The 13623-nt window shown below is 34.3% G+C and overlaps 1 protein-coding gene across 1 annotated transcript in view; it reads right to left on the bottom strand.

Moving 5' to 3' along the window:
• The window catches only part of LOC143248150 (chordin-like), a 142817-nt gene extending 132115 nt beyond the window's left edge, over window positions 1–10702 (bottom strand). Inside the window, exon 1 of the mRNA XM_076496582.1 lies at window positions 10291–10702. Within this exon, the coding sequence (XP_076352697.1) occupies window positions 10291–10429 (139 nt within the window). The 5' untranslated portion in view covers window positions 10430–10702. The remainder of the gene's footprint in view (window positions 1–10290) is intronic.
• Between the last annotated feature and the right edge of the window lie 2921 nt (window positions 10703–13623).

The raw sequence follows: 13623 nt of genomic DNA, 5'->3' as shown, positions 1-13623 counted from the left end.
TCCTAAACATAAGTTTTTTTTTCCTTTAGGAGAGGCTAATCAAGACAAATTTAAACTGACTAGTTCTCATTGACTTAAGTTTAAGGGTTAAAATACAGTATTTCCGTATTAATGTCATAGATCAGTGTGTGACGCTATACATGTCTCCTCCAGTGAAATAACTTTAGACGATTTGTCTTATGTTTCCAATTGCGATTCGAAATAAACCTTTCAATTAAGAAATAGGAAACATGTTCTTTAATACATTAAAAACCTGCTCTTTTTTATTGTTCCGTTAAAACATTGTACTGATAAAGTCGCTGTCAGAATACAAATGTAAACGTTTACCTCGCTTCACAATGATGTGATTTTTTGGTTCTTTTGGTTAAAGGAAGATGATCGTTCTTCTTCTGTAAAATTTCTGTCCATATAAATCTAAATATCAGAATCACGTCTATCTTTTAAACCACCGAGATAATTACTTTAGTGTGTTTTTACACTGTTTGAGTGCTTGTTTTGAAGTTAAGCACAAAGTCACACAATGGGCTATCTTTGCTCTGCCCATGACGCGTATCGAAACCGGTTTATAGCGTTATAAGTTCGTAAACATAACGCTGTACCACTGTTTTATAATTGCTCGACCTATGGCTAAATGTTGAGATAATACAATAATAATCTATTTTACGCCACGACGTTTCTATAACGAACCTAAACATACCATAACTTTGATCCTTTAATATGATTAATGATCAAGCCTGCAAACTTGATCTTTAGCCTAATATAATTTGTTTATATTGAACATACTATCGCTGATCTCCGCTATAAATCCGATCGTTTTTAAATATTGCTTATTCTAGATGTGACTGTTCTTTAACTTAAACGTTTATTGGCGCCCTTCAGTTTTTATTGTCGATTTACCAAAGTAATCACTGATGCTTTCAAAGAATGACACAGGAGTAGGTAAAAGCTGTCATGCATACCTAGACAGACACATATCTTACCAAGAAATATTTAAACAGACTACATAACTAAAGCACAACCATTGATGTGTATGTATGTGCAAGATATTTATCGATATTGCTTATAGTATAAAAGTCATCGGTATTCCAGTTGTATGGTGAACAATATAACAGTTTCGGAGAATGCCCGAGTGGCCCGACATGGCCAGGTGGGTTAAGACGTTCGACTCGTAATTTGAGAGTCGCGGGTTCGAATCCCCGTCGCACTAAACATGCTCGCCCTTTCAGCTGTGAGGGCGTTATAATTTCCGGTCAATTCCACTATTCGTTGGTAAAAGTGTAGCCCAAGAGTTGGCGGTGAGTGGTGATGACTAGCTGCTTTCCCTCTAGTGTTACACTGCTAAATTAAGGACGGCTAGCGCAGATAGCCCTCGAATGGCTTTGCGCGAAGTTCGAAAAACAAAACAAACAGAATGTCCATACAAACACTATCAAAAACAAGTGCGAAAAAAATTTCACAGTTTATTATTTAACTTCAATTAGTGATAGAAAAGAATAATACAAAAGAACGTGCATTTCGCCATGTTACAAACACTATCATCTAAAGAATCTATTTATATTAGCTACAACTACACAAATGTTTTAAAAGTAAATATGTACAGCTCCTAACGATGCGAAAAAGTGGTTTCTAATTTCTGGTCACTCGCTTACCACAATCAGAAATTACCTCACTTTAGAGAGTGTTTGTATAATATATATTAAAAAGTCTAATAATTTCATTATAATGACAGAAGAAGCAAATTGTTGGTTGACTTTAAACAATGTCATCTAAGCCTCACGAGAAAAAAAAAAAAAGGCAGGATATTTTTCAAGTAACTTAAATGTACAATCCATTAAAAGTTTTAGGGTGAGTCAGCAATACAGTTGAATTAATTGAGAGTAATGCCATGTGACTTTAGTCACGGTACATTAGCGAAAGATATACTTCATCCCGCCCGTTCGTGTCTGCGATGTTACAGCTTCCGTTTTACAGAGCTATTAGACCAATTCGAAGGAAACACTCAAACTATTTTAAATGTGTCACTATAGTATAAAATATCTGTGATACGTTAACATACTATAACGAAGAGAATCAAGAGATTACTCTACGTTCTCAGCTCAGGAAATTCATTTCGCTGATCAACTATAGGAGACGAAAAAGAATTCCATTGAACCAAAAAATTGTGATACCTCGGAGCATAAACCATTAAGTAACATCAAAAGAAATACTTTAATTAATGTTAGAAATAAAAAAAAACTTAAGAGCAGCTTCAAAAGATGTTCCTCTCTGTTGTTTTCTAACCTAGATAGCTGTAACATAAGGTAGTATCCGTCTCTGTTTACAATTACAATATATCAATGTTAAAACTGTAAAACGCTGGATTGATAGTCATTTTGAAAAAGGACATTGTCAGAGTCTTGGTATCGTCCTTTTATAGTGTGCAAAATATTTCATTTACAGTGAAACAATGTTTTTAATATCTCGTGTTTTAACCAACGGTAGGTACGATCAATATCTTTTTTTCAACGCCTTTGGTAGTTAAATTCTTAAAATAATAAGGTTGCTTCCTTTTAGTTTCTTTGGAAACAGTTTCAATGTCACCGCTAGATCAGTTGTTTTTTACCTAGATCTGCACGAGTTATATAATAACAAATGATGATTATTGTAATTTACAAGTAGCACTTAAAGTTCATAAAACCATTACTATTGGCAGGAAGAAGTAAATGCAGCTGAATTTCATGAAATACTGAAAAACTTAAGCCTGTTTATATGTGAATAAACAAATCTTTTGTAGTAAAGGGCGCATAAATTTATTATTAATCCAATTTCTTGAATTTCTGCAGAAAATTCAAACGTTCATTACTTTACAAATGAAATAAAACACGAAAGATTTTATTTCATGCGTCAATCGCCTACACAATATTTTGCTTGGCTGATTTCATTTCACATGTCCATCGCCTACGCATTCCATGAAGGGAAATATTGATGATGTCATTTTTGTTATAAAGATCATATAATTTGTGCTTCAAGGCTAGTATATAGCCTATTAACTTTATTACAGTCTGTTCTGTAAGGTTATACTTAGAGTTAGACTTCTTTAATTAGTAATTATTCATGTGATATACAGGCTTGTACAAAAAACAAACACTAGGTAGTAAATTCAAAAAGACAATCAAACGCCTTGCTGTTATCAAGCAAGGAATGGGTGTGGCATAGTGGTTAATGTGTCGGGCTTCGGATCAGAAAGTCTTAACTTTGAGATGTGATACCACTGAACACGTTTCGCACTTTTAGCTAAAATGCGTCATAAAAGTGCAAGTTAATTCAGTTAGATGGCGAATGTTGTTGAGTGGCTGTTCTTTTGGTCAGCGAGTCAAAATTGTAGACAACAATATCTGAATTCAATGAGCCATTTATCAACCTATTTTAACCCACGCTTTCATAATGTGTCGTTCAGGTTAGATACTTTAATTCCAGTTTCAACAAACAGCAAACATAAGCTTTCATGAACCCTAGTTTTCAGGTGTATAGAGTATGTGTGTATAGCATTAACCAATCCGACTATACTTCAACTCCATACATCAGGTATTTAAGGAAATATCTAACAGGAAATAAGGATGGTAGTAAAAGCCTGCTTACCATTCTAATCTGTAATCGTAACTACACAGACTGTTAATATAACGATTGAGACTGTCTCAGTGCGATCTTAAAGGTCCTGCAATCTAAAAAGTAACAACATTCAAAACACAATCAGAGCTTCACTGTTGGACAACAGCAACCACTACTCTGTTAAAGAAAACTGTACCGTGTAGGTTTAATAATCCGGTTTGGTCAGATGAGTCAATATTCGTCACTTTATCATCAAGTGGACGTGTATATGTGGGGAGAACATCCAAGCGAGAATACTGTAAAAACTTGGTTTCAGTTATAAGGGGTGAATGTTATTATTATATCAGAACATTTACGTTTATCTTATGATGCACCATTTCTATCTGCCTTTCAATAAGACACTACGTCAATCAAGACAAAGCTGTTGAAGACTAACAGGATAATTGTTTCCCGACATTATCATGTGCCAGGTTTCGAACCTTTATTAGGAACTCTTGAATTTATTCTTCGAAATAGCTCAAAAAATAGAAGCAGTTTCTATGGTGCAATAATTCTACTAAAACCTTCCATTATCTTGATACTTTGTTACCATACTTAATCAGTAGTGTTCTGAAAACTCTTATTAATGGAAATACAGAATTATACTTTTTTGAAACGTTTGCTTACAATGTTTTAGTTCTTTAGGAGGTCTGAATCTCAACACATAACATATTGACAAGCAGGACTATGTTACCAGCTTTCATTCTGGAAAACATTAAGTGTTCAGTTATTTTACGTATAGAATAGAATTGTAAATCTATCTAATTAAAATATTACAGTCTTGAGTAAATTTTCCTTGGCGGTCAGCTATTATTTCGAAATTATTTGCGATTCCTTTTGATGGCTAACTTTCAGCCCCAAAATACGGACTTTCCTTCTGTCAGTCCAAACACAGGCAGCAATACAAACAAGAACCTGTCATTTTTTCTATTGACAAGTCTGTAAGATCTGAGTAAATTGTTACAGGTGAAGCATAATTTATACAAAAGTTGATGATGATCTGCCTTCTCCATATACATCATTTTGTTTACGCTCAGGTTCCATAACATACTGAAGATACTTTACCTCATTAAGAGCCCTTCGACAACAATTGAATAAATACATCAATTCGTACTAATTGACAATTTAGTGTTACCGAATATATTTGTAGAAAAAATTCCCCTAATATTTTGGTTTGATTTGTTTTGGATATTGTGTTAAAAGAACGGTTTAAATTTAGAAATCTGACAAACCATTAGTAACTAGTAGACCTAAGATTTTGTTTCTCATAGTCCAGCCTAACTAACTGTCGATGTTTCTCCGTCGAGACTGTAATAAGTCTCCAAATTTACAACGCTAGAGCCAGGGGTTTGATTCTCGTCGGTGGCACAACAGATAGCCCGATATGGCTTTCCTATAAGAAACACACAAACTCTCTAGTACTGGTATTGTCGAAAGATTTTCAACAGTGACTTGTTAGAGACAATACATGAAAAACTTTTACAAGCTACTGATTTTCACTCTGAAATGAATAAATTCAGAAGAATGTGACAAGAAAAACATATCTGCAGATAGCGTGACTTTTCGTCACAAATGTTAAACCTTCTAGCCTCTAAGGCTATCTATCGCCTATTTTGACTTACAGACCAGAAAGAAGACAACTAGTCAATAGCACCTTACCACCCACCATCGACGATAACAGATTGACTAGCACTCTTATAATGTACCCACAGCTTAAAATGCTGGGGATATATGCTAATATCGCATGGACTAGAACCCGGATCATCAGCTCCGAAATCCATAGCATTACTAGAAGACCAACTTGAGCCTTAACATCGTAATACATGAACCAATTTTCATTCGCTTTGCAAAGACGTCTGTATGCACAGTTCTATCAATTAGTTATGTACGAATACATTTATTTGTTTTGTTTAAGCACAAAATGCAGAAAGGACCATCTGTTTTGTACCTAACACGGAAATCGAACTTCGAATTTTAAGGTAAGCCCTAAATATGCTGATATAAAGCATCAATAGTTCTTCAATTAGTTTCGTGCATTACTTTTGTAAAAATGTTTAAGCTTAATTTGTTAACAGGTTGTTAATGAATTGGAGATCTGGTGTTTGTTAGTCAGTAAGAATGAATTGAACGATTTAACGGACGTCACCAAATGCGTAAAAGTTACATCGAGTTTATTAACTATAAAATACGTAACAAACACAATATCTCAAATCAATAAAAAGGAAAAGGTGAATTATAATGAGTGGAATAATAACCAAAATAAAAGAAAAGAGACATGAACTTACTGCAGTAAGCAAAGATAAATTTGTAAGCGTGTACTAGTCAACTGGCTTTAAAATACATATACCTACGTATCAAGACCTCGTTAGTAGCGATCAGGATAATGTTTGTCTGTAGCGACGGTGGGATGGATGAGCATCAACGTGTAATTACTGTCCTGCTTAACAAATGACCAAATGATATTGAGACACTGCTTGGTTACACAAGCAATAAATCTATAACCTACAGGTATCCACGCTCCTACCACTTCAACGAGACATAAATAGACAAAATATTGTATACGTGTATACTTATAATGATTAGAATTTAAAGGTTACAAAATGTCACTAGTTCATTTCATATAGAATATAATGATTAAATAATACCTAAGTATCTTTTTTATCTTTGATTGTTATACTAAAGTTTATGCTTAAAAAATCTCTCTGGGATCTCTAGAACCTACAAGTGACACCTAAATAAAACACCTTTTGTTTGTCATCACTAATAAATCACATCTTTCAGGAAAAAGTTTAAAATATTTCAAGAACACGCTGTGTCTCAATTTTATATTTTGTCTAATTATTCTTACTTGATACCGAGACAGAGAGAAAATTAATACTATATTGGTGTTTTAAAATTGTTTTGAGGAATTCGTTTTATGTTAAATTTCAAAAAGTTTGTATATTGCTTATCTGGGTTCGTGTCATCTTGTTCGACGAAGGTAAGTTACTTTTAAATAAAGCCGTAGAATGATGTGTATTTCTTTATGCAAATCATCACGTATTAACTTCCGAGGTATTCGTGATCTGATGTTTCAGCAGTTGTACAACAAAATGGATGTTGAGAAACTAAGTTTCAGTGTGAAGAGTTGTATATAATAAATAATATTTTATACTATTTAAACGTGAAAAGTAATATACAACTTAACGCTATCATAAATCATGAGTTTCATCAATATTTGCAAAGTCGGTTCTGCGAAATACATATATATTGTGAGCCACACCAAAGCTTTTCCATAAAACACTGCCTATAATTTTCGGTATGTTTATTTATCGTCTAGTAACCTAACGTACTCAGTTATCCCTGAAGAAAAGAAGCGGCTTAGATTAGGTGTTGGTTGTAAGAACATCGCCTATTTTATCAGGATATAAAGCAATTGTTCCTAACTATCCTCAACAAATGACAAGGATTCAACAAGTCTTTTTTTCTGTCGATATCTGTTGCAGAAGACCAATCGCTTGATAACGGATTATTACAGTCCATTAAGTCGATAACGAGGGAACATTTTGGTCAGTATTAGACCTCACCAAAATGACATCTATAGAATTATGCAATGAAAAAAAGACTGGGTGAGACCTGATATTAGAGTGCCTGGACCGTGAATCCGGGGATCTTTTGCCTCAAAAACATGCTTAGATATAATAAGATGGTCAAAACCCACTATATAATATATACTGTAGAGAGCTCTGGAATATATATATATATATATACACACACACACACACACACATATATATATATATATAATCCAAAGTTTGCAGTAACCACAACGACAATTCTACTATCGAAAAAAATCCATATTTAGGTGGTTATGAATAAATCGCTAAGCCATTTTATAACTATTTTTTGTAGTAGAATTATTACTGGGTAAGTGTTGATTTCTTTTGACTAACAGTTAATATGTTATTAACAAGTTTTACATAAGCATTTGTCAGTGGTTAAATAGTGTCCAATTATCCGTCTAGGCGATTTTGAAAAAGAAAAAAATCTAATAAGTTCGAGATATTACTCTCAGTGTGTTAGTTAATTCCCCGAGGGTGAGTGGTACGTTTACACACTAACAACGGAAAAATCCGGGGTTCGATTCCCCATGGTAGACAACAGGTAGTCCAACGTGTCATTGGGCTAAGACAAATAACAAACAATATATTACATTAATTTAAAAAATTCCAATAAGCTAAAAATATATGTTATTCTGAAACATAATACAACGAATTCTGCATTGAGAAAACTGTTAATGTTCGATATAACAAAAATAATAATAATCAACATTATTAAGACGATAAACAACACCATATACCGTAGTAACAAAATACGATCGTAGCAAAATAAACACAAGATATGGCGAACTAACAACCTTTACTATGAAATTCAAGAATTACTTTCAAGCTAGAAAAAAACATGAAAAAATTGACAGTGACAGATCAACAACACTAATGACAAGTGTTATAATTTATAGAAGGATTACACAAAGAAGGAAAAGCTCATGTTCATGTTTAATCACGCAGAATTAAAAGGACAAACAAACTAAAACCATGAACTCTCGTGAGCAGCGTTTTACGACAACCGTTAGCTGATAGCTCATGCTTCTTTATTTATAATTTCTGTTCCGTAAGAAGGTTAATGTCGCTACTCGTACATCACGTTTGGCACTGTAGCGCCCTCTAATGAAAGCATGGTTAGCGGTTGAAGGTCGCAAGTACCAACGAGGAAATAGAAAAATTTTATCAAACTATAATAGACGACTTTCAGGCAATTTCTATTTTTGTATTTAAAAGGGAGGGAAAAACACACAAAAAGATTGTGTAGATAAAGTTGTTGTTTTTTCCTTTCATCGTAAAGTTTTCTAAGCCATGATAAAGCATTTGTGTGAACATAACTGGATGACTCAGAAGAATTAAAACCTATATGCTTGCCAAGAAGTAACATGCTCGATGACATGACAGTAAGTCATTAAAAAACGAAGAAGAAATACTTTTAACGGCTTATAATCAGAAATTTACGTAGCGAAGATAAAATATCTGAAATAACACTATTTTCAAAAGTAAACTTCTAAATAAAAGTGAATAATTTAAGGTGTCTAGCTATCTCAAGCGCCAGGCAGTCAGAATAGATGTAACAAGACAAAAATGTAATTGTTATAAACATCTGTATCTCTCATCGTGGTTGTAATAACAATAACACAAGGCCAACGAAAACAGCGTTAAACTGTAAAGCCAGCTTTACGTAACATAAAAAGATAGGCACGTAGTAATTAAAAATAACAAAAAGGGGGGCAAATTCCCCAATAATTTGTTTTATTATCAGTGATGAATGAATGACGAATAGTCAAAATACTCCGCACTGGAGAGCTCTTCGTTCGTTCTGCCTGTACTGGAAGTGTTAAAATGTTTGCATGCTAACATGAGACTTTTTTTTTTCTGATTGACTTTGATAACTAATCAGACAAATTCCAGAAGTAATGAAAAGCAAGCAAAAACACGATTTCATTATAATAGAATGCTGTTCTTTTGTGTGTATCACAGATTGCAATAGTTGAACCAGAATTTATTCTGTAAATATTTAAATAACATACGAATATGTCGTTCCAAAAATAAATAGTAATGTTAAAATGAATTTTGGGTTGTCACTAAAACATTGGTTACCATTTTCTATCCAATTTTAGATTACGTTTTTATAGATCAAAAATAAAATGTCTATATTCTGACATAAAGCTAATCAAATATCGTATAAACAAACATAGTTCCATAAAATCAAGTAGTGTGTATACGTTATCATCTAATTTATGCATTTATTTCAAGTATATCAATAAAAATTCGAGGACAATATAAAACTATTTTTTCCGTGCATTTGCTTATAGATTACAGTAGAAAACAAGGTGTAATACATCATTGTAATAGATGGTTTTTGTTATTAATAGCCATCGACAGATGTCACTTACAATAAAGAATTTCAAATATTATTTATAACCACATTGAGAACACTTGATATATTATCATTAGCCAGTTAGTAAAAATGGAATCTTATTAAGTTTACAATTCACTTTTTCTGTTCATTTTACCTATTTTGTTTAATTGTAACAGTAAATAGTAAAATTCATACTGGTAAGAATTCGAAAGCATAATTTTAGGTTAAACTGTTTTACAGCATACAATTCAGAGTTAGCGAAATTTAGAATCTGTACGCGAAAAATTGTTCGCGATTCAATTACTGCACAATATCATGCAAGTTTCGTTCAACAGGTTCGCATTCATTCAGAGTCTGACAGGATGGTTACGCACAATAAAAGTTTGTGTTCAGTAGATTCAGTTAAATAAAAATAGTTTTATAGAATAACATTCTAGTCTGCCTGTAGGTTTGTCTTGCGAGTTTTCCTCACCCATATGTATTACAGCTTTCAGACAAACGTTGATAACATGGAAAAGTATCATTCCCATAATGCTTTAATGAAGAGAGATGAAAAATGTAGGGGTGATGATAAATACCGGTAACGTAAGAAATACAAGTAATATGTTACTAAGTCACAAAGTGCATTCTAAAGGTAGAAATAACGTAATTTCTGTAAAACAATTTTCTTTGTTAATTTAAACCGTGATTAAATACAAAACAAAAATATTGACTCACGGGTTTGTTTTGGTATTCTTCGAACGGACTTCTCCTCCTTAATTGGCGGGCGACCCCGGAACCTGCCGGCATCTAATCCCGTCAGCCACAGGCTAAGCCCGATAGTCAGGTATAAGATGATTGTGGTCAGTCTAAGCATGGCACAATCTTAATGAACCAAATACAATCACAATAGCTGTTCTGTTTGTTGGACACAAGTGTAATTTGTAATTATGGAGGTAGTAAAAACCAGTGACAAATTAGTCCTTCGTTTCGATAGGACATGACGCTTTAATGAGGGTGGGGCTCGATTACTAGGAATACACGTGCTGCAAGATCTCCTTTCTACCTAAATCAGTGAATGATAACCTACAGGACGAATACTGTTAACTGACTGGCCGTGAATGAAGAGCTCTTGGTGCTCGGGTGAATTAAGTAGACGGTAGCACGAGAATGACGTAACTAAAAGTAGTGTGTTGGACGCCTAGCGGACAGCCTGTGAAATTAAAGAGGCGGGAATTTTAATTAAAATCAAAAGGGTGATTTCACTGCAAGATATTCATAGTCTTTGTCATAACGTTGAGTACTAATTGTTTTAATGTTTTTTTAATGAGTGCGATTAGACAAGTATAACACATTTCTGTGTTTGGTCTGTTTGAAACATAGTTACTAAATAAAATTAAAACACACAGTAGCAAATATCAGTTTTGGTTGTAGAGTAACAAAAACACATAGAAGCGATTTTCTTGATATTATGTAAGATACAGACATATTTTTACCAAAATATACGACACATACCAGTAACTGTTATCAAACCAGTGATATACTGCATCTGTTTATGTACTTTACATCTGTTCTTCCATCTTTTATATCTTTCAGTGTGGGTGAAGACTCTGTTAGTGGCCATTTACCGATTTCTGGTGTCAATGATTTTGCACCAAAACAAAGACAAGCCAAAATTCTTGGAAAAATCCAACTATGAAAAAGTTAGCTTTAATTAAATGTACTTCTTCAGAACCAACCTTTCCAAAACGCAAAAAAAAAAAAACAAAGAAGAAATAAATTGCTACTACTCGACAATCCCGGAGAGCCTCGTGAACAAAACGAAAAAATACATCACAAAACGACCCGGCATGGCCAGGTGGGTTAAGGCGTGCGACTCGTAATCTAAGGGTCGCGAGTTCGCATCCCCGTCGCACTAAACATGCTCACCTTTTCAGCCGTGGGGGTGTTATATTGTGAGGGTCAATACCACTATTCGTTGGTACAAAAGTAGCCCAAGAGTTGGCGGTGGATGGTGATGACTAGCTGCCTTCTCTCTAGTCTTATACTGCTAAATTAGGGACGGCTAGCGCAGATAGCCCTCGAGTAGCTTTGCGCGAAATTCAAAAACAAACAAACATCCCAAACTTAAAACACTACAGCATTTGCACAAGATAGAATCCATACAGGCTAGTAAGAAACGAAATATTAGAACACAGAAAATCAAGGTGATAATAAGTAATGATAAGAGATCACTAAACTGAAACTAAGACGATAATACACGATACCAAGAGTTCAAACAAGACGAGAACACAAGATAACCAAAGAACATCAAACAAAAACGAAGATCAAAACACTGAGAAACAAAATTAGAATGAAATAAAAAGAATTTAAAACACAACAATGGAACAACTACGGTTCACAATTAAAGACGAAAACAAATTCTAAAATATTCTGAACACGCATAAAAAGGTTAACTAAAAACAATACAACAAACACGATAATAAACCTTTATACTCAAATAAACAGAACGCAAGTGATTTTAAAGAACAGCTACGTAAAATCGTTAAAACAGTAGACGAACCAAACATTAATAACCACTTTTTAATATAGTAAAACAACGCTAAAATTAAGGGTTCGATTCCCCTCGGTGGACTCAGCAGATAGCCCACTGTGGCTTTACTATGAGAAAACACACACATATTTTCACGTAATTATTTACTATATTGTGCGTGTGTGTTTTTTTTAATAGCAAACCCACATCGAGCTATTTGCTGTGTACACCGAGGGGAGTCGAACCCCTAATTGTAACTGTGTAAACCCAGAGACTTACCGCTGTCCCACCGGAAGACACGTAAAAATGAATAACCATCTATGCACCCTCAACTTCAACTCAACGATACCTCACAGTAAAGCCAACAACGCAGGCGAAAACGGCCATAAAGCAAGACAACGAAACCAACTTCAGAAGACACAAGCGACCCCAAAACACCAAAAAAAATCACCAGGACAGGAAAGAATACAAAACATGGGCCTCTGACATAGCACAAGAACTTAGCAGAACTACTTAATCTATCTATCAAATCAGTTGAAAGGACGAGCATGTTTGGTGTGACGGGGATTCGAACCTGTGACTCTCAAATTACGAGTCAAGCACCCTAACCGCCATTGATAAAAGAATAGTCCAAGAGTTGGCGGTGGGTGATGATGTCTAGCTGCACTTCATGTAGCCGTACACTGCTAAATTAGGGATGTCTGACACATATAGTCTCCATGTAGCTTTGTGTAAAATTCAAAGCAAACAAACAGAAACGGCCATTAAAAGGAAGAACGAGCATATGTATAGTCTTAATACTTAGCCATACATTTTTATTTATTTATTTGATTTGGTTTATTTTAAATTTCACGTAAACCTACACGAAGGCTATCTGCGCTAGCCGTCCCTAATTTAGCAGCCACCGCCAACTCTTAGACTACTCTTTTACCAACGAATAGCAGGACTGACCGACACATTATAACGCCTCCACGACTGAAATGGCGAGCATTTTTGATGTAATGAGGATTCGAACCCGTGATCCTCTAATTACTAGTCGAGTGCCTTAATCACCTGGCAATTCCGGGCCTTATTTATTTATCTCAAGCAATAAGAACTAAAGAAGAGATGTACAACTCACATTATTCATGCAAATCATGTACATGATCCATTTGACTCAGTTAATAACATGACAGTTAATAATCTTTAATTAGAATATAAGTTACATCATGACTACAGTTCTTGATGGAATGTGTTGGATGATGTATTTTGGAAAACAAGAACAAAATATAATCGCAGCACGGTTGAGGATGTGTTACAATATATCTCAGAAACTAGAACAATCCCACACAGTTACTCGTCTATTTTATCACACTAGCAAGAATACAATCAGCGTTTCCAAGCTTTCTGCTGTCACATAGTACACGCCAATATGTGTATGCCTGTGTATTAAGTTACCTTTCATGAACCCCAATGAATCTATATTTCAAGAACATGTAGCGAGTACTCATTTATTCTTCTAAGTTATTCAGCAGACAAGCTGTTTAAAATACTAAAAA

Source organism: Tachypleus tridentatus, chromosome 4 (genome assembly GCF_004210375.1).
Source record: "Tachypleus tridentatus isolate NWPU-2018 chromosome 4, ASM421037v1, whole genome shotgun sequence".
Taxonomy (NCBI): Eukaryota; Metazoa; Arthropoda; class Merostomata; order Xiphosura; family Limulidae; genus Tachypleus; species Tachypleus tridentatus.
The sequence above is the reverse complement of the archived record's forward strand: the minus strand, read 5'-3'. Positions and strand labels throughout refer to the sequence as shown.